The following is a 23,038-nucleotide window of genomic DNA, read 5'->3' on the forward strand; positions in this document are numbered from 1 at the left end:
ACAAACAAATAAATAATTATATTAAACAAACAAATGAACAAATTAAGAAAATGCATAAAAACTACACCGTTTACCTGCAAAAATGAACCTGTAACAAAGCAGGACCAAGCTACAGATATACCACAAAAAATTAAAATAATAAAAGTAAACAAACAAACAAGACAAAAATTTATTTGTATCACATCCGGACCATTTAAATAAGCAGCCAAAAATATAGTATTAATATAAAATAATTTATAAATGTATATATATATATATATATATATATATATATATATATATATAGATAGATAGATAGATAGATAGATAGATATATATATATATATATATATATATATATATATATATATATATATATAGATAGATATAGATATATATATATATATATATATATATATATATATATATATATATATATAAGAAAAAGAGATACTGCAGAGTTTAACTACAACATTTCATTTGTAACTACACAGAATTTATATAAGCTGATAATATAATATAATATAATATAATATAATATAATATAATATAATATAATATAATATAATATAATATAATATAATATAATATAATATAATATAATATAATATAATATAATATAATATAATATAATAGTGACTGACTGTGATTTATCTGATGACATACATTTTTAAAACAGCAGGACTATTAAAATAATCTGCAAAAAAATAAAAACAAACAAAAAACTACAACAACAAAGCCCACAGTAATATAGTGATATAATTTAGTAATTTATAGTAGTAAAATGGTGATGTGTTCAATACATATTTTAATTACTATATATATATATATATATATTATTATTTTTTTTTTTTTCACAAAGCTAATTATGTGAACTTCAGTCTCAATCATCAGACAATGACCGACATGCTTCTAGAGAGTTCACAGTACTGTCTGACCATGAGTAGTCAGCATGAAAGCTGATTTATGCTTCACAAGGCAATGCTGATGGAGCACAGGACTTTCTGTTCTGACATGTTTCTGTCACTTGTGGGCCAGCTGACAGGGTGGTCAGAAGCAGGCAGCCCCCTTTCCTGCTCTCACCAGGCTCGGACTGTTCAGTCAGGGATTAGATACCTTCCGCTCCTCCCTTCACCTGTGAAATTTCAGAGCCAGCCAGGCTGAAAGGGGGCATTGTTCCCCCCTGTCAGGAATGCCCATGTTGTCTGCAATGAAAAAACTTCATTTGCACTGGAATCTGGAGGCTGTCTGACAATAGTGAAGACAATCTCCAAGTTAAGTTGGCCCATAAATCGGGCTCAGTCCTCTGTTATTGTTCCCTGAGTATGAAAGTGAACTCATAAAGGCTTTCGTCGGGTTTGAAATTATGTTTCAATGAAGTTATTTTTCATATCTCATAAACATCAAAGCTATTGCCAATATTCCATGGATTGAAATCCATCAAATAATTTGTGTTTGTGAAGCACAATAGGGACAATCAATCCAGATCTGCAACCACTGTCCGCACTTAGCAAACATTAGCTGTTACTAGCTCATTGGATATGCATTTTTGAAAACGTGAAACAGGGGTGTCATGGAAAGAAATCCTGAATAGGTGGGACTCAGGACACTGAGGGGCAGTGTGGTAAAACTGTGAAGGAGGAAGGGAGGCCATAATTTGGCTTGGTCATATGCCAGCCGTACACACATTTGTCTGATCTCCACATACTACGAGCAATACAGAGAAGAACCAATAGAGTCAAGACCTTAACACTTAGAAAGGTCAGCACACTGACACAAATACACATTCATCAAGTTTAACCATTTAACTTGGTTAACTATATTACTTTAAGAAAGAAAATGGGAATAAATAAATAATACATGGCAACGTTTTATATGTATCATTATATTATTAATAAGTATAGCTGTAATTATTATTTACAACTACTTCTTTTTTAAATAGTAAATTTATTTATTTTTGATGTGCTAACATTTTTAGAAAATTATTAAAAAATAAATAAAACAGCTCATATAACCTGAGGTCGATGAACACTTGTTTAAAGTTAAAAGACTCTTTACTGGCTAAAAAAAAAAAAAAAAAAAAAAAACATGTCTAAAATGCTGATCATTATTATTTTTGTGAACAACTGTGCCATCTCCTGGCCGGAAAAAAAATGTTTTCTGAATTTGGACCGTTTGTGATTGATGTGCATTGCGCACCAATCAGTGACGTGAATGACCCACGTTCAACCAATCAGGTATCAGAGTTCCTTGACCTCTTTAGCCACACCCACAAACTTCATGCGGAAGAGCGTGAATTTGAACCGGGTACGTGCGTCTCACATCTCTCATAAACATTTACCTCTCTGTTATTATCCTTAATACTGTGGTCTACATTTCATTACTAGCACAATGTTTTACTCGTTGTTGTTTTATTTAACCTTTAAGCTACTTATTTTAACTCTCGAGTTTTGTTGTGAGCTGTTGAAGCTAACAATTTGTGAGGCTCACTTCAGAACAAAACCTCTAAACTTTCGAATGCATTTGCTAATTTTTAACTTGTTTACTTACTAACACAGTTTTAAGCCTGATACTCCTGCAAACCCGAAGTGTCTTTATGTGTTATATAAGGGCTGATAAGTCCTTTTTAGTCTGAACAGATAACGTTACTGTGTTTTCTAGAATTCATTCCCCTGAGCAGCACTAGATGCTTGAATTCAGTTCCGGATAGATGCGCAGCAGTTTTAATTAATAACTTCATGAAACATTATACTCTGTTATATCACGGAAAATGACTAGAATGCATTAACAGTTTTTTTTACAACAAAAAAGTATTCATGAGTGTAATAACTACTTAGGTGAATTTTACGAAACTCCTTGAATTCCGTCGTGTTATCGACAAGTTGTCATTAATGCAGAAACAAATCAATACTTTTATCACTGTAATGCAAAATAATGATAATTTATTATTTTACATCGTAATGGTAAGATATCCAATTTTACATTATTTTGATATTGGGAACATATAAAATTGGTTACATTTATTATGCACATTACAGCATTTGTATTGACATTAAAACATTAATTTGGTGTGCAATATAAAGGAAAGCTGTTGACAAGAATTCAGAATGAACGTTTACCTTGTAAATTTTATTTAATAATGCAGCAAGTCCCTAATTTGGGAACAAACTGGCTTTTTTAACCTCTGCTCATCTTAAGGTTTCACGTGTTATTTGATGAGAATAGAATAGATGAGTTACTGATCGATTGAATTGTTTGTCTTTTTTAGAATCATGGCAGAGGCAGGCGAGGCCGACGTTCAAACGAAGAAAAGCAAAACCCTCATCGTACGACATCTGCCCAGAGAACTCACCAGAGATGAAAAAGAGGATCTCCTGAAATATTTTGGTGCCTCGTCTGTCAGAGTGTTGTCAGAGAAGGGACCGCTAGTAAGTTGCGAGATTTTTGAGTATGGAAGCTGCAAATTGCTATGGGTAAATGATGGAGTGAATAAATGCAGCTGACCTAATTGTGTTGTCATCTGCAGAAACATATGGCATTTGCAACCTTTAGCAGTGAGACCTCAGCCTCTAAGGTAAAACTAAAATACACATGCTCCTCTTGTGGTTTAAGAGTTGGTTTCGACATATGCTAGCTAGTAAACCCAATTGTTTCTTTCCACCCACAGGCATTGAACAGACTTCATCAGCTGAGAATCCTTGGTCACACACTAGTGGTTGAGTTTGCGAAAGATCAAGACCATGTCACTGTTTTGAAAGACCCACCAGTGTCTAAGAGGTAAATGGAAAAATATCTATAATAATGCCCCCCCCCCCCCCCACAAGTAAGCAGTCTAGATGTGTCTCTGTCGACAAACTGTCTATTTTTATATTTTATCAGAACTGTGTTTAAGAGTGTTTCTTCAATTATGGGCACATGTTACAGTGATTGATGTAATATATTTCATTTTGTTATGTGATATTCACATTAAACTGTCTTGGATTTGTATTTATTTACTAATTAGCTTATTATTATTTTTTTCATTGTAAAACATTGTTTACAAAAATATATGTAAGTTTCATCATGACAAAGAAAATTTGCTGCTGATAAAATTATATTAAAAGTTTGGTTACTTTTATTCCATGGTGGCAAGATTGTCAGTTTATTTGAGATAAAATATGAGACTTGTGATATGTAATGAAAAACAGGCAATGTGTAACTATTAGTTGTAAACAACACAGTTCTGTTGTGTGTCATTTTTTTACACTAAAATAATCTAGTGTAGAATCAATTCTCACTCAGAATTGCTAGTAAATTTTTCAATTAATTACAAAAACTGTAAGAAACATTACATTTTTATTTTAAAGAAAAAGTGCTCCAGGAGTTTTGTATTTATTTACAGCTATGAACAGTATAATAAAGCTTTAATTTTGTAAAATTATGCAAAATAGTGTGAAAATATTGTTTTTAATTGTGTATCTGGGGATGTATTAAATACTGAGCTTTAGACAAAGTACCTGTTTTATTCCAAAAGGTTAAAAACATAGTTTCCAACACACAATCAAATTAAACAGTACATCATTTGAGATAATGTGAAGATTTGGTAACACTTTCTATGAAGCCCGTATTTATAATACATGATAAGGGTATTCTTAAGGCTTTATAATGAATGCAAAATGCATTATAAAAAACCTTATAATATGTTGTATCGTCTCATGAATATTCATAAGAACAGGTTTAATATAATTACTTATTTCTGGTTATAGCTTTTAAGAGTATGATGATTTATAACACGATGAACGTTGCATCCACTACTAGATTCTACCATTCTTGACCTTACTAACAACTAATACTCTAATGAGAGTTAGTTGGCATTCAGTTGCAAAGTTTCTTAAAGTCGATTGATTAAGGGGACCATCAAAATAAAATATAACCATATAAAACATTGCATTTTTTTCAGTTGGAGTATTAAGCTCAATGAATTAACATTAGCTCCACAGGAAACATTCAAATAACACTCAACATCTAACCACTCTCAAGCTGTAGTAAGATACTGTGCAGCAGATCTTAAATAATGTCAAGATATGATACAGTCCATTATGCTGTAAATGAAGTAGATTTAATATGGTGTTCATTGTGTTTATTAATAATCATACTCTTAAACTTATAACCGGAAATACATAAATATGATGTATTATAATTGTTGTTATGATTGTTCATGAATTGATATAACATATTATAAGGTTTTTTATAATGTATTATGCATTCATTATAATGCCTTTAAGAGAGTTCCTAGGGCTCTTCTGACTATTAACAGTCTTTCCTTCTGTTTCAGTGGTGTTGGTGCTCAGTCTGAGAAGGGGAAGAAAGAAAAACAACAAAACAATGTTCCTCTGGTGGACAACAGCATTGCTCCCAGTCTGGGGTAGGTGTGCACATGCATCTGTGTTTTTGATCAGCACATTGACTTCCTCTGCATGCGCCATCTCACTGTGTCACTGTGCTTTATGATGTCACTGGAGATTTGCTCTCGGTTGACATTCCGCACCTGGTGTCAGTAGTTCAGGTCCTGGTAACCCTGTAGGAAGTGCCCACAGCGAACAGAGATAAATGGAGAGAGGAAGGTAGTTGGCGAGTTGCTGTCACCATCCGTCTCATGTCCAATTACAGGCCCATGTCTCAAGAGTGTCTGTTCTGCATTGACAGCCCGTCTGCTCTTGCCATGTGGTGGCACCAGGTGGCCTTTGATAAAGAGACCGTGGGCTAAGATATAATTTTGCACGAGGAGCCCGCACCTCACCTTCACTTAACGAGCGGAGCTGTGACAGATTTTTATTTATTTAATTCTGCTAGAGCTGCTCATGCACAGAGCGGGGTCGCCTGATAAGCATGTTTTTCAGTGGTGTGATGCTCCGAATGAGGTTCAGACCATTTCGATGACAGAATACGCAATCAGATTCAACTTGAAAGAGTTTCTTGACATTCAAAGCATTTGATTTGCAAGAGTAGCCCATGCAACATAAGAAGCATAAAATGCATAAGCTGGACCTTGAAGTAGGGAGTTGTGGGTAGCATGTACCTTTTATATAGCCATATTTATATATATGTGTGTGTGTGTGTATACAGTATATATATATATATATATATATATATACACACACACACACACACACACACACACACATATATATGTGTGTGTGTATACACGCACACACTTATATATACACAAATATATGTATGTATATATATATATATATATATATATATATATATATATATATATATATATATATATATATATATATATATATATATATATATATATATATATATATATACAGTACATACCAAAAGTTTGGAAACATTACTATTTTTAATGTTTTTGAAAGAAGTTTCTTTTGCTCATCAAGCCTGCATTTACTTGATCAAAAATACAGAAGAAACAGTAATATTGTGAAATAGTATTACAACTTAAAATAATAGTTTTCTACTTGAATATACTTTAAAAAAAAATAATTTATTCCTGTGATGCAAAGTTGAATTTTCAGCATCATTACTCCAGCCTTCAGTGTCACATGTAACATCCAGTCTATCATATGATCATTTAGAAATCATTCTAATATTCTGATTTATTATGAGTGTTGAAACAGTTCTGCTGTCTAATATATTTGATGAATAAAAGGTTAAAAAGAACTGCATTTATTCAAAAAAAAAAAAAAAAATCTAGTAATATAAATTCTAATAATATATTTTCTTTACTATCACTTTTTATCAATTTAACACATCCTTGCTGAATAAAAGCATTGATTTTATTTAAAAAGAATAAAGAAAAAAATTACTGACCCCAAATTACTGACCAGTAGTGTATATTGTTATTACAAAATATTTATATTTTAAAAACATTTTTTTACTTTTTATTCATCAAAGTATCCTAAAAAAGTATCACATGTTCTGAAAAAATATTAAGCAGCAGAACTGTTTCCAACTTTGATAATGAATCATCATATTAGAATGATTTCTAAAGGATCGTGTGATAATGATCCTAAAAATTCAGCTTTGCATCACAGAAATAAATGATGATTTAAAGTATAATAAATTTAAAAACATTTATTTTAAATTGTAATAATATATCACAATATTAATTTTTTTTCTGTATTTTTGATCAAATAAATGCAGGCTTGATGAGCAGAAGAAACTTCTTTCAAAAACATTAAAGATAGTAATGTTTCCAAACTTTTGGTCTGTATTGTGTATATATATATATATATGAGTGTGTGTTTGTGTGTGTGTATATATATATATATATATATATATACAAAGACCACTTTTAAAGTTCCTTTTTTAACTATGTTTATATATATATATATATATATATATATATATATATATATATATATATATATATATATATATATATATATATATAAAGAAGCTATGTTTTTAAAATATAAATATTTTGTAATAACAATATACACTACTGGTCAGTAATTTGGGGTCAGTAATTTTTTTTCTTTCTTTTTTATTTTAAATAAAATCAATACTTTTATTCAGCAAGGATGTGTTTAATTGATAAAGTGATAGTAAAGAAAATATATTATTAGAATATATATTATTAGATTTTTTTTCTTTTTTTTTGAATAAATGCAGTTCTTTTATTCATCAAATATATTAGACAGCAGAACTGTTTCAACACTCATAATAAATCAGAATATTAGAATGATTTCTAAATGATCATGTGATAGACTGGATGTTACATGTGACACTGAAGGCTGGAGTAATGATGCTGAAAATTCAGCTTTGCATCACAGGAATAAATTATTTTTTTTTAAAGTATATTCAAATAGAAAACTATTATTTTAAGTTGTAATAATATTTCACAATATTAATGTTTTTTCTGTATTTTTGATCAAATAAATGCAGGCTTGATGAAACATTAAAAATAGTAATGTTTCCAAACTTTTGGTCTGTACTGTATATAATAAATTTTTTACTTTATATTTTAGATAAATTAAAGGTCCTATGACATGAAAATTTTGAGGTTTTTTAACATTAATATGACTTCCCCTAGCATGTATGTGGTCCCCAAGTTTCAAAAAATTTTGATCGGTGTAAATCGAGATTTTGCTATCTTTCTCTGCCTTTGAGAAAATGGAAGCTCAACCGGGCTGATCTGGAATCTCCTCTTTGTGACGTTGTAAAGAGAAATGTTACCTCCCCTTTCTCTGCTTTGCCCGCCCAAATATTTACATATAATTCAGTCGCAATGTCAGCACAGGCGTTACAAACAGACTTTTATGATATGGATTCGACAGCACCGCCACAAACAGTGAGTAACAGTGTTCATTAATGCCTGATCTGTGATCAGTGATTTCTGATGTGTAGTTAATCATTCAAGTTCACACAGACTTTCTTTCTAAATCATTTAATACTGTTTATGCATCAGTGAATCAAGCCAGTGACTAAACGATCAACTTCACGTTGTTTCTCTTAGTAGCATGAAACAAATCTGTTATTTAAATTGTGATTTATCTACAGAGAGCGATCAAAGAATGCTCCCTTTATTTTTTCGGAGCTCTCACACATCGCGAGTATATCTGCACACTTGTCTAAACTGCCGTTACAATGAATGACACTGTTATGCTGCACAACACAGCTCTTACTGTATTCATGTGTTTGCTGTTAGTTGTGGTGAAAGCATTTTGTGAGAGAAAACGTGTTGCAATAATGACGAGATCACTGCATTCACGCGATAAACAGACTCTGTCTACTCAATGCTGCTCATCACTGCAGTCTTTCATGTGATGGGAAAAGATCGAAAAAAATAATTATATAATCAACAAATCCACGATTCGTTAATCTCGACAGCTGTAGTATATATATATATATATATTTATTTGAGAGGGGTCCACATGTAATACGCATTTCAAATGCAAAGATGTCAGCCAATCACAACAGTTGTCGTTTACTCTGAGTCTCACAGCAGACACGCCCCTTCAAACAGAGCATCCAAGCCAGAGGGCTAATATCCTTTAAAAAAAAAAAGCTTTTTATTTCTAAATTTTAAATGTAAAAATCATACTAACAATATAAGTACACCTAAGGAACCAGTAAAAAGCATTTAAAGAAAAGGAAATAATCCATGTCATGGGACCTTTAATGTACTTTTATAACTAATGAGAGACACTTAAAGTCTCATTGGTATTTTTATAATTATTATGATTAAATGAGTTATTATATTTTAACAATTATTATTAAAATTATTATTAAAATCTTCCTAAAGTATGTCTTATTGTTGTCATACTAGCAAAGCCTCACTAAACTAGTCTAATGATGCCTTTATGAAACTTTATGAAATATTAAAAGCACATTGTTGTAAAAAAGCGCATAACCAGCAAAAAACATTGAGTATTTTATATATAACATGCCCTGAATAAATGACTATAGTTGTAATGAATAAAACCTTTGTATTCATCCGGAAGAAGGAGGCGGGAACCGGCGGACAATCAAATCACATTTTAATAATACAAAATAAACACAAAACGGCGCACCAGCCCCTCACGGACGACTGGTGCGCTCAAATAAAACCAAAACACAACTAAAAGCCCAGGCCTGGTCCTCTCTCGTCCTTCACTGTCGTCGCTCCAGTTTTATATCCTTCCATCTCCTCCGTGGGCCTCGAGACCGGTGGGTCGAACAGGTGAAGCTCATCTCCAATCACTCCACCGGCCTCGCTCCCATGTCCCTCGGCCCCGCCCCACTCGTCACATACCCCCATCGCCCCTCGCAGGCCGGGGGGTACTCCCGAGACTGCGCTCTACTCCCCCCCCCCCCCCTCCCTCCGGGGGGGACCGCTCACGGGGACCTGCGGGAACCTGGGGGTAGGACAGGCGAGGCGAGAGAAAAGGAGATGGAAGGAGGAGCGACAGAGACGAGAGAGGGGAGAGAGGAAAAAAAAAAAAAAAAAAAAAATTCGGTTCCCAGACGCACCGCTGTTCGGCCCTCCACCAGCTGGGTGATCTCCTCCGCGGTGCCTGGCGGTGGCACTGGACGGCCCTCGGCGGACGGCACGACACTCCTCCGCCGCCCGGTGGACGGCGACGGGTCCTCCGGTTTTGGGCAGCCGGCAGGAGTCCCCCGTTCCCTGCTCCTCCCCGTTCCGGCGGATGGCAGCAGGCCTCCGGCCACCTGGCGAACGGCGCCGACTCCTCCGCTCCCTCACGGACGGCAGCCGCCCCTCCAGATAGCGGGCGGTCGGCAGCGAGCTCGTCCGTCCCCGGCAACTCGCTCCAGTCCACCGCCTCGAGCGTCCATGGCGGCACACTCCTCGCCAGCTCGTTGGCACCGCGGATTCACCACAGCGGCGAGGGATCTTCAGCAGCGCGTCCCTCCTTCTCCCGGGCTTCGGCACCACTGTAATGAATAAAACCTTTGTATTCATCCGGAAGAAGGAGGCGGGAACCGGCGGACAATCAAATCACATTTTAATAATACAAAATAAACACAAAACGGCGCACCAGCCCCTCACGGACGACTGGTGCGCTCAAATAAAACCAAAACACAACTAAAAGCCCAGGCCTGGTCCTCTCTCGTCCTTCACTGTCGTCGCTCCAGTTTTATATCCTTCCATCTCCTCCGTGGGCCTCGAGACCGGCGGGTCGAACAGGTGTAGCTCATCTCCAATCACTCCACCGGCCACGCTCCCATGTCCCTCGGCCCCGCCCCACTCGTCACAATAGTGATATCCAGTTTTGAGTAGTTAATTATAAGTGGCAGTGGTACTAACCGATAGTTTTTCAAGTAACAAGTAATATAAACAACTAACTTAGTAGTTTTCTCTGTTTGGAAATTTTCTGTATTGAAAAATGTCATATTCTTCATATTATTTAAAAATTGTCATTTATAACTGGTTAGATTGTCTGTTTTATTAACTGTGTGTATATTTATGTGTTGCAGTTTTGTACAAGTTATATACTGCTTTTTTATTTTTATAATTAAAAATACTTAAATATATAATGTTAGCTACTTTTTGTGGTGTAGAGTGAACTACTGAAGAAGAGTAGCTGCTCTCCCGTCCCCAAACGCCGGCGTGTTTTGCATTTATGAAACACAGCCAAATGTTTGTACCTCGGTCTTATATTTATGCTTCACCATTATGTGCATGCATTTTGTCACGGGTAGCATTTCTGGAAATGTTTCCCTGTCTCCTCTCCGAGGCTAACGACTGGCAATATTTCATTTTTCTTTCCTCCCGCAGGTTGAAATTTCAGACAAATCCAACGCTGAAATATTTATACCCTCCTCCTTCAAGTGGAATTTTGACAAACATTACACACACTCTTCTGAGCGTGCCCAAGTTCTACGTTCAAGTGAGTAGAGGCTACAAAGATTTTTTTCCCCCTTATCTTTTTTTGTTGTTTTATTTATCAGTTCGTGTTGGGAATGTGTAACCACGCACATCTGTAGGCTTACCTCTTGCGTATCAGTATCTGTCTCCTATTTTCCAGTTTTTAGTTCAAATCAGGTAAAAAAAAAAATGTTCAGCTTTCTCAGACTGGCACTAATGTGTTATTTTTTTTCCAAATCAAGTCCAGTCTCTAAAACACCATACCACAATATTTGCATGGAATTATTCTGATGGTATTAATATCGTGCTCATGTGGGAGGGATGAGTGATATATTTAACATTTTCCCCTAAAGCTACACCGCAACATATTGTATAACCAGGGAGATGTTATAATTTCCCAGGCTGCCTTTTGGTGGTGCTAGATTTCTGAGAAACAGGCTGGCGCTTTAAACACATTAAATCTGTTGCTCAGAGCTTCCTTTCAGAGCCTAAATATGTTCCCCACACAGCAATCTGGGATACATATGGAGCCAGGGTCACGATTAATGTTTGTGTCCAAGAAATACTCAGTACCAGGTGTTTGGAAACAACACACACACTCTTTTCTTCATCAGGTGAACATGTTCCTCCACAGGTTCTTCACCTGATGAATAAGATGAACCTTCCCTGCCCGTTTGGACCAGTGACGGCTCCTCCGCCAATGGTGAGTTGGTATTATGCACTTTTGCAATGTTTATCTTAACTCAAACAATCAGGGCAGCATGATGACGAATGTATAATATGAGTCACATCTTGGCGCATCGCTTGAATTAAAACTCATCCCCGATGCTTTGCTTTCTGCTGAACCCCATCAATGTAAGTGCTCTGCTAATACTGAGGAGCTTGAGATGGTGTAACCCACTCATCCGCACCGTTTCAGTTTGAGATGCCTCCAGGCCCAATGCCGCCCATGCCCCCACCCTTCCCCCCAGAGAACCCTCCTCTCCCGGAGCACAAGGAGGGGGCGTCCGGCAGTGAAGAAGAATCTGAGTACGAAAGTGGAGATGAGGAGGACAAGGAGAGGTAGCTGGTTTTCCACCTTTCTGTTTTGTCTACAAACTGTTGAAGTAGTTTGACGTTGTTAGGTAACTAGTATTAGGCAGCAAGTTGTTGTGTTTACAACTGTTTTAAAAACAGGTATAATAATAAGAAATGATTTTTGAGCATCAAATCAGCAAATAAGATTGATTTCTGAAGGATAATGTGACGGTGAAGACTGAAAATTCAGTTTTTTATCACAGGAATATATTACATTTTAAAATATATTTAAAAATAAATCAGGTATTTATAACTGTAATATTTTTTACATTATCACTGGTTTTATTGTATTTGTATCAAAGCCTTGGTGGGCATACGAGTCTACCAACCATAATTTTTTTTTAGGGTAGTATAACTATCCCATTACAAAATGTATAACTTAACCATTGACATATTTTTAAACACCAAACAGTGAGAATTTTTTAATGAATGTATAGTACAGCCGATAATTTTTCATATTATGATGAATAACCATTAAATAGTCAATTAAAAAGCCTTAAATGCTTGTGAGTTTAAGATTATTCAACATTATAAAATATTGCTAAAGATTACATTTAACAGTGTTCTTGAATTATTAGTGTTCTTAAAAAAGTATAATAAGTGGTTGTTAGACAATTATGTAATCCGTATGTAAAATATAAGAGAAATGAGCATAGGCAATTATAGTATCTCTAATATGAACCAACATCGATGAATAAATACATTCTCACTCTACAGGGACATTTCTCATTCAGATAGATTATTATTAACCATTTTTGTGTCTGCCACTTGACTAAATCGTAAATGCATTTTCTGGTCCAATATCTAAAAATAACTGGTAGTATTTTTGACTATGTATCACCAGCGTTGGCACGTTTTCTCATTGACAGATTGTCGGCCTCCGGAATGGCAGCAGCTGAAAGCTGCAAAGTGTTCAGTTTGTTTGTTTTGTTGCCGTCTTTTGCCTTGTGTTCAAAAGCCATAATAGCTTCTCACTTCTTCTCTCTGTGTTCCACAAAGGATGATCAGACTGATGGGCCTCGTTAACCAGCCATGCAAAAGACCGTTGAGAACAAAGACTTCTTCCAAGAGAAAGAAACCCAAACTAAAAGACCTCCTGTTTATTCCCAAACCACATTCCCACGGGTAAACTCTCAGCTGCATTTCACTCAACCAGAAGCTTCTTTATCATTAAGTAAAACAAAACAGCACCTTTTAGTTTCAAAAGACCACCGTCAGCAGTACATAAAAAGATCGCTCAGTGTTGTATCTCTCAGCCCCTCAGGCCCAGCCCTGCAGCCATCAGACGTGTTCGAGCAACCTCAGACGCTTGGACAGAAAAAGATTGAGTTCCATATATCGGCTGAGGTGTCCACCATCCTCGAGGGTCCCAGACAGAATCAGGAACCACAATTCACAGATGCGAACGAAGGTAAGGCTTCACATCCCCCGCCTCCTTCCACATCATCCATTTATCTGTCCGCCTGCATCTCTGAAAGCGCCCAGGGTTCAGCCATCCATCCTGAGTGGACCTGCTCAATTAACACAGCAATTAGCCCTGAGAATAGTGACTCAGCTGGAGAGAAGATTTAATGTATCGGGCTGTCAGTCGAGCTGCTCTCGCCATGAGGCGTTGAGACCCTCCCCTGCGTCAGGATAACCATGAAACTTTATTTAGGAATCAGTAATGACGGAATGAGCAAACTAAAACAAACACACACAAAACTTTTCAGTGCACTGTTAAAAATGTCAAATTGAAAAAGGGAGGATGTGTTTGCCAGATATTTACCATAAAAAAAATACAGTAGCGACATTTTAGGTTTTACGGATTTAAATTACATTTATAGTGAAAACCTGTAGAAATTGATATGATGTTAATATACCATTCTATAATCTACTTGTCTATTTATAATATACCAACAACCAACAAAAATACAGGTAGTGAATAAGCTGCATGCACAATCAGAAATCATCACAAGTGGCTGAGGTCAATACATAATCATAATGTAATACGATTTTGCCTTACGAAGAAGAAACAGTGATTTTAATGAAAAAGCATCAAATGTAAAATTTTACTCAAAAAAAATTCTGGGAATGTCAATTTACCGTTTTTCAGTGTAAATTGTAAGAAGACTTCGTTTTCATTTCCAGAAACTCGCAATTAATCGCATTCAAAATAAAAGTATGTGTTTACATAATGTATTTATATTTATGTATAAGTACACACAGAAATGTATACATTTAAGAAATATATACAATGTTTTTAAAGTACACACACAAATGTATATATTTAAAAAATAAATGTAATCTATATATGTATATGTGTGTGTATATATATTTATATATGTGTGTGTGTGTACACACTTTTATTTTGGATGTGATTAATCACGATTGATCAATTTGATAGCCCTACTTTTTAAAGTAAGGGAACTTGCTGTTAGCCAATTAACAGGCTTTTACCATTAAAATTACAATAATTCTTTACAGTGTGCAGGCATGTCAAAGCAATTATTTAATGCAGAAAAAAAAGGCCTCTGCGGTCAAATTAAGATCCACAGCCTTTTGTTTACCTCATCTTTCTGTTTGTTGACCTAAGACCTAGATGGTAAACCTTTCAAAGTCAAAGACAAACAGCTTTCCTAACCTGTTTAAAAAAGAAACAAGCACAGGGATGGTAGTTATTTCGCATTAACTGATAATAAACAATGTTTAAATGACGAGAAACGTCAAAGGAATCCACCTCTCTGAGGGAAACTTATCAGCACTTCTTGCTCTAGTACACATTAGGCACTAGATCTGTCAGACAAGTTTCCAGAGGATTTGTGTAGCCTCGCTGATTCCCGTAATTCCTCATATGCGTTTGCTTACGGCTTACTGCCAACTGCCAGGTGACATCTCCAACTGTGCTATGAAAGAACCTGAAAGAAAACCCCACAGAGCGTGACCCCACGCAAACACACCAGTGTCACCCTCAGAGATTAATACACTCACCTGTTTCTTTTTCCTCTAGCGTGGATTTTCCGTTCACGCTGTTTTTACGTGCCTTTTGTTATTGATTACAGGAATCATTTCGTGCACGACAAGGGAAAAAAAAAGGCATTTTTGTTTTCAGTTTGAATAGTCATGGCTTGTCATTTTGATGCGTGTTCACACAAGACTTCAGTGCCGCTGTTTACTTGTCATTGTTGAAATTTGCAACAGGCCGCCTGTCTCCGACAGATTGAAATTGAGCACTGTGACAGTTCAAAGCATGCTCTAATTATGTTTATGAAAACTTATTCCTAGACACGGCAGAGTTGGAGGTTTCCGTTCAGGACACTGCAGAAGGGTTTGGGAAAATCTACCCAAGCGCTCAGGTCCCCAGACTCGAGGAAGAGAGGGAGGAAGATGAGGACATCCCCACGGAGTTCATCTCTAGGAGAGAGCTAGAGAGAGGGAGACTCTCCAGAGACGGTGAAACACTCTCAGATTGTGCACACATACACTCTTGTTCTTTTTAGTACACTGAACATCAAATAGAATTGAGAAGCTCTAGCAGAGAATTTGCCTTGGAGTGTTTGCAAGAAACATGCAGCCGATCTTTAAAGAGGAAATTAATATTTGATATGGAGCACACCAGGCTGTTGTCATATGACTGTTTACATGTTTCAGATGTTTGCATGTGATTGCTCAATGTGTTTATTTTATGTCAGTCAGTCAGTCATTCCTAAATGTATGTTTGAAAGCTTTATCTCTCAGATTTACTATTCAAATGATTGTGTGCGTCTGCTGTATTAATACATATATATTTTTAATGTCTCTTAATTTTACAGAGATGAAAAAAATGTCTGTGTTTAAAAATTATGAACCTGGAGAGCCAACCTGCAGACTTTATGTTAAAAATGTTGCAAGGCAAGTTGAAGAAAAAGTAAGTGTCTGCTCTACCGACAAAAAACTAACAAAACTAAACTAAATAGTCAAATGCTCAATATTATTTATTTATTAAATGGATACATTTGACTAGACAGTTATTTTATAACCAGTATGTGTCTGCTAGATAGTTAAATATTAAAATTAAATATTTAAACTAAATATCATTAAGACTAAATATAATTTATTTATTTTTACATTTATTTATTTATTTATTTATTTATTCATTCATTTATTCAATGGATGAAATAGAACAGAAAATTACTGTTTAACTTGATAATAACTTTATGGGAAAAAAATGTTTTTGTCTTGCATTGCTATTTTCTTTTATTTATTTTTTAATATAATTGAATGAGTTGGACTGAACAGTTATTGGATAACAGAATTTTTAGATAATTATTTGTTTTTGAAAAAAGTTAAATACATATATATTTTTTTTTTTTTTTTTTTTTTATGATTAAGACCTTTGAATATCTGGATAATTTATGGATTAAATTACTTGCTTTGGAAATAATATATCATTTTGATATTTTATTGATTTTAATGTAATATTTTGATATAATATTTTGAATAAGTTGATTTATTAATTTATGGATAAATATTAAAGTATATATATATATATATGTGTGTGTGTGTGTGTGTGTGTGTGTGTGTGTAACAAATTATAATAAATAAAACAATTATAAATTATCCAGTTATCAAAAGGTCTGTTACGTTTGTAAATTCAGAACTTTTGATAACTGGATCATTTATAATTTTTTATAATTTGTTTTAAACATGTTTTATATGTTGATTTTCTTGGACTTGAACAATTTTTATGATTAAGACCTTTTGATAACTGGATAATGTATTATATTTTATGACTGGATAATTTATAATGATTTTTTATTATTTTTTTAAACATATGTTTTATACATTTATGTTCTTGGACTGACCAATTTTTGGATAAACAGATAATTTATTAATGCATCAATAAATAATAACCAGTTTCGTTAATTGGCAAAGTGGGCATGAATTAATTTCAAGCTGTAGAAATATCAGCCTTTATCATTAGGTACTAGTTACCCTTTATTACTTGTTTTTTACAGTATACTTCAAATATACTATATACGTTTGTATTCTACATATATCACATTCTTAAGATTGTATAACATTTGCTTCAGTGTGTGGTCTAGAACAGCCTGAGAGCTCTCAATTCCCACTTTATTACCAGCTACATAACCCAGCTCAATCTTTTCTGTAGGATCTGAAGTTCATCTACGGCCGGTATATCGACATCTCCTCAGAGGAGGAGAGAAACATGTAAGCACCACTGTCTCATGCCTCAGGCCCTTGTCTGGGGCCTCAACTCCGCAAATCACAATCAAAGCCAATGAAAAGAAAACACCTCTCCTATTTTTCTCAGGAGTGGTGAATAAAGGTGAGTTCTTCATGAACATGAGCTGATGTATAAAGTGTGTTTGTTCCCGTCAGGTTTGATATTGTTTTGTTAAAAGAGGGGAGGATGAAAGGTCAGGCCTTCATCGGGCTCCCCAGCGAGAGAAGCGCAGTGAAGGCCTTAAAGGAAACCAATGGATATGTTCTCAGCGACAAACCTCTTGTGGTGGTATCCTTTGTTTTTCAGTCGTTTTAGCATTACATTTCTGACAGAATGTTTTGTCTTTCTTTCTCCAACAAAAACAGTGTTTTTGCTTGCTATACCTAGGATTTATTCTTACAAATGTTTTACTGTCAAACAAAATCACGCCTTAACTTAAACTCCAGCTATTTGCCCGATCTGCAAAACCTAAACAGGAATCTGCTGACCCAAAGAAAGGAGGGAAAAAACACTGAACTGGTGGGTGAAAAGGCCAACAGTTTTTGTATTTATGTATATATTTTTTATAGCTGTCTGTTGAAGTGGGTGGGAGACCAATGTACTGATTATTTTTTACTATAAATTATTATAACTGGTTTGGATAGCCTCTTGATCTTGAAGCTTGAAGATTAATTTTTATTTTATTTTTGATTTTTTTTGTGTCAAGATACATTTTAACCCAACATTTCTATTTGTTTAAGATGATGTTGATGTACAATCATGAGCCTACAGGAGCTCCATCTTTGCTTCATATCCTTTAAAATATCCTTTAAAAGAGTTCTTAAATTGCTTGCTTTGGTAAAAAAAAAAAAAAAATTATATATATAATTCTTCCAAATGTCAAGCGATGTTTTTTATGTTACATTACGCATAAAGCTTGTTATTAATATTTTTCCCTCCAATTTTATTGCAGAACGCTGCTGTTGAGCTCTGTTGGACAGGAGTTCATCATTGATTGATGTAATATTTTTTTTTATTATTATATTTGATTTTGTTGATATGTCTTGCAATACAAAAAAATAAAAGGTAAATAATACTTTTATCTGGATCTTCATTGAAACTGAAGCTGATTTCAAGACCCTCTCATAACAATATTGTTTATATATATATATATATATATTCCTTTGCAATATTGTTATTAATCTGGGTTGTATGTGCGCTCAAGGTTGCAAAAGGTTGGATCCTGATGTTTAATGGTACCAGTATTGTTCTGCACGCACAACATGTGCCTTTGATGTGAAGGAGAATAAATTTAGAAGTCGCTATCAGTCAGCCAGCTCATCTTCCAGCAGCACAGCAACAGGTGGTGCTGTCAATACAGCAGAGCTCAGACAAACACAAACACTACACAAGAAAGACTGTGACCAGGGCTGGCCCGACTCGAAGATTAGCTGTTATTTGTTCACTGTACTTTAGTCTGAGATCTAAGAATCTCAAGACGCATTGTGCCAGGTTTGATTTCAGGGACGCCAAATGCTTTTGCTTTTCATGATCAATCATGATGCTCAATCATGATCTGTCTTGACACTGTATATTAAGCATGAATGAGATTTGAGATTTTACTATGCTTTGAACAATTTGGTCACACAAAGAAACCAATACTGTCCCGGTGTGTTTTTTTTTTGTTTTTTTTGTTTGTTTTTTGTAAGGAAGTACTAGATCAACTGATTAAGGGTTCAACATAAACCACACAGGTCAAAAGTTTGGAGTGATTTATTAATGGATGAAAACGTTTCACCAAGGCTGCTTTTATATACATTAAACAGTAATATTGTGAAATATTACAATTTAGATTCCATTTTAATTTTAAAGCTAATTTTATCTGTTGATGAATGGGAAGTTCAGAGGAATCTTTAACATTTATTTGAAATAGAAATCTTTTGTGACATTATGAATGTCTTCAAATCAATTTATTGCTTCCTTGTTGAATTAAAACCATGAATACATTTTTAACATTTCTTTCTTTATTGTTATTATAACTGTTTTCAACATTTATAATGCGGACAAATTTTACATGTGCAGCAAATCAGCATATTAGAATGATTTCTTAAGGATCATGTGACACTTTATACCGGAATAATGACTGCTGATATTCATTTTTTGCCATTACAGGAATAAATTAGAAAACAGTTATTTTAAACTGTAGTGATATTCCACAATTATATTGATTTCACTTTATTTTTGATCAATTAAATGCAGCCTTGGTGAGCAAAAGGTCTTTCGAAAACATCACAAGGAATCTTAATTGGTCCAAACTTTTGACCTGTTGAGTGTAGAATATTGTGGGAGGTCATACGAAGCCCATCTGATATTCAAATACTCTTGATTGGTTTGCCTAGATGAGAAAAAGAATTCCAGTTTCCAGCTGTGTCCAATGGCATTCCCAACAAGGGCCCTTTTATCACTTTTGAAATTATTCCTGATAAATGTCTTGGTAATTCTCAATATTTCCACGGCGGCTGGTGCATTTGTCATCATTGAAGTCAGTGGCAGAGTATCTCACAGATGGGAACTCCTCACGGGTGGCATTGAAGTACGAGCCGCAGGTCGAGTGCCTCCTCTCCCCTCCGCCCGACGCACATGTGTGATTGATGACAACGTCTGTGTAGATCTTCACCTGCAGGAGCCACATCGGTTCATTACCATGAGCCCACAGCACAACACTGCCTACCAGGACACATCAAAGGACACTGCTGTGCTTTCCTATTTACAGTGGGAACGCAATGAGGGAATCAAAGGGCTTTGGAGCTCTAATAGCCTACAAGGAGAGCATTTTTAATGAGGAAATCTGTATTTAAAAGAATTTAATTCAGGACATCACTTGAGCAGGACAACTGGGACCATTATCCCATGTCCAAAGGGAGGGGGTCCACCCACAAAAATGTGTTTTCATAAAAATGTGATTTCTATTTTAACTAATATGTGTTGGTTTTTAATCTACTATTCTTAGGGGGTTTAGGTGGCCAATTTTGCTACAGGACAGGACTACCCTAAGGCAGGGGGTTATTCTAGAGCTAAATAGAAGCTGGTCAATAGCCTATATTGTTGAACAGAATTGGCGCTTGAAGATGCAGTATTTCTTCATTATCGGCCCAATAAAAATAGAAGTTGCATGTTTCTAGAATTCATTTTACAATTCAGAAGGAGGTACTACATGGTCAAGCTGAGCTTTCATAACCTGTCACTGCTATAATGCCGCCTCTCATGTTAATATCATCGCATTGACTGGCTGATTACCCTGTCAATATGATATTCCCCGCCTATCAGGTTCTCTTCTTCACTATGATTGGCTAATTGGAGTGTTAAAGCGAAAATACCTGCATCGTTCGCCCATAATCGGTTTCCTGGATGGGAGCACCTGGTGAAAATGTACATTAAAGCACATACCGCCTCGGAGCCGCTATTTTAGTTTCGAGTCAAAATGAACTTGTGACAAACTTGAAATGATCCGTGAGTGAGCCATTTTTGGTGACCATTTAGCTCGACAGGTAAAATGAAAGTTGCCCCTCTTAGTACGACAATATTTCTCGAACCGCGGATTTGTTGACCTTTAGACCGAAATTAAGGTGACTTCTAATCATAACATTAACAGTAAGTATCAGCGCATTAACAGTAAATACTAGGAATGAGATTCTACAAAACATTTATATTTATCCATATATGTTTTGTATATAAAATCACCAATATCGTAAATATATTATATCACGGGGCCACTGAATGCTTGAATCTGATTGGCTGACGTTCAGTTCAGCAAACAGAAATGACTGATGAAATACTCAAATCGCCATAATCTAACCATCTAATCTAAGACCAACATGAATGTTTCAAAAAAACATCTTGACCTACCAGTGAACTGTTTGGACCAACTGGAAACCAGCTGTCATGTTCCATGCGATAAATATATACCTACTTCCCATCACAATGTAACTTTGTTTTACTCCTCACATGGAATTTTGTGAGCTTTCCTCTGTTTGTTCAAATGTAGGTTCTTTTTATTCTTAGGACCAGGGGTGAGAGCTGGAGATTGATGCCTTGTGACACAGCCCTGGTGTTTGTGAATAACCATGACAACCGGAGAGGTCATGGGGCAGTCGGGGCATCCGCCCACCCGGTCTAGGAGCCTAGGTAGGAGCTGTCCTGTCTGAGACTAAAGCACACTGACTGTTTCAGCAGGAGCCAAGCAGACATCATAAAGGATGACTCTTGTCTACTCTCATGGTCTTCAAAATGTACAAAATGACTGTGGCCCATCCCTACGGAAAGGGTCACGTCAAGCTGCTGCTGGGACCGGTATGTTGTGAAAGGAAAGGTGGATTGCAGTGACGTAAAGCACTAGAGAGTCAGCGGGGTAAAATGTGACAGCTGTAGAGCTAAAAATAGCAGAAAAGTCTAGCTCGAACCTCTATTCCATCCATCCATCCATCCATCCATATATCGTTCTGTCATTCTCTCATTCCATCTATCTATCGATCTGTCTATTGTTCTATTGCATTATTCTATCTATCTTATATCTGTCTATTGTCTACGTTTTGGAGTGTGTCCCAACAATATATGGCTTACTGTGCTGAAAAGAAGCAGAAGATGAGTGGTAAGATGCGCCATGAAGAACAAAACTCGCTTTCTCTCTTCGTGCTCCAAGAGTAATTGTGTCAATGCCAAGGTGTGCTTATTCATTATGAAATGAGTGATGGCTTCACTGTAAATATTTCATGCATGCAACTCCTAAAAGTTTCATGACGTTGTCCGATTGAGTAAGATTTGGAGAGGAAGTGAAGTAATTAATTTGAATAATTGATGTTTAATGCCTTTGATAAGAGACGTCACAAAGGTCACCATTTCAATATAACCCGGGGACTCAGTAATGAGCTCTGGTCTCTGTCAGAAAATGTAAAATATACATAAATCTATCTCTATATATACATGCATACATACATACAACTGGGCCTCCCTGGAACCTTGTGTACTGCATGTGAAGTATGTTCTGAGTGTTTGTGCTCTAAATCCATAAAGGCATCTCTGCTGCGCCTCCTCTGAACATAACATCTTAAAGTGTAGCTCAGGTTAACTAAGCGCTGACAAAATGAAGGCCAGAGCTGGTCTTCATCTCATTAGATTTTTTGTGCTGTCTGAAACCCCAGTAGAATCTTCGACTTATTTCATCTGCAGTAACCTTGCTTATTCCCGTCGGACGTATTTGTGTTGGTGTAAAGAATTTATGGCGATCTAAAAGAAATGTATAAATCCTGGGTTTGGCTTTTTCAGGGCCATTGGGGTGGACCTTGATCAGAATGTGTAAGAATGGTTCCCTCTGAGACTCTTTGTGACTAATACATCTCCCCTCCTTCACTGAATGCCAAACAGGACCGCCATGACTGCGGTGGGGTTCTGTAAGTTGGCCTTCAGTGCTGAATCTT

The 23,038-nt window shown here is 35.6% G+C and overlaps 1 protein-coding gene across 7 annotated transcripts; it reads left to right on the top strand.

Moving 5' to 3' along the window:
- The first annotated feature begins 2,197 nt into the window (after positions 1-2,197).
- rnpc3 (RNA-binding region (RNP1, RRM) containing 3) lies at positions 2,198-19,185 on the top strand. Of its 7 annotated transcripts, XR_009425609.1 has the most exons (17): positions 2,198-2,286; positions 3,248-3,407; positions 3,506-3,553; positions 3,647-3,756; positions 5,294-5,383; positions 11,213-11,324; positions 11,937-12,005; positions 12,222-12,364; positions 13,379-13,504; positions 13,636-13,790; positions 15,644-15,811; positions 16,171-16,265; positions 17,511-17,569; positions 17,741-17,873; positions 18,032-18,104; positions 18,538-18,584; positions 18,790-19,183. XR_009425609.1 is itself a non-coding variant. In XM_059524942.1 (16 exons), the coding sequence occupies exons 2-15, from the start codon at positions 3,252-3,254 to the stop codon at positions 18,098-18,100; spliced, it is 1,533 nt and encodes a 510-aa protein (XP_059380925.1). In that variant the 5' UTR covers positions 2,198-2,286; positions 3,248-3,251; the 3' UTR covers positions 18,101-18,104; positions 18,538-18,660. The 7 variants fall into 7 exon arrangements, 5 of the variants coding, with proteins under 5 accessions (XP_059380925.1, XP_059380926.1, XP_059380924.1 ...); XR_009425608.1 differs by having other exon boundaries at positions 18,032-18,584; positions 18,790-19,185; XM_059524942.1 differs by lacking the exon at positions 18,790-19,183 and having other exon boundaries at positions 18,538-18,660.
- The last annotated feature ends 3,853 nt before the right edge of the window (positions 19,186-23,038 follow it).

The sequence above is a fragment of the Carassius carassius genome, chromosome 35 (assembly GCF_963082965.1).
Source record: "Carassius carassius chromosome 35, fCarCar2.1, whole genome shotgun sequence".
In the NCBI taxonomy this organism is placed as follows: Eukaryota; Metazoa; Chordata; class Actinopteri; order Cypriniformes; family Cyprinidae; genus Carassius; species Carassius carassius.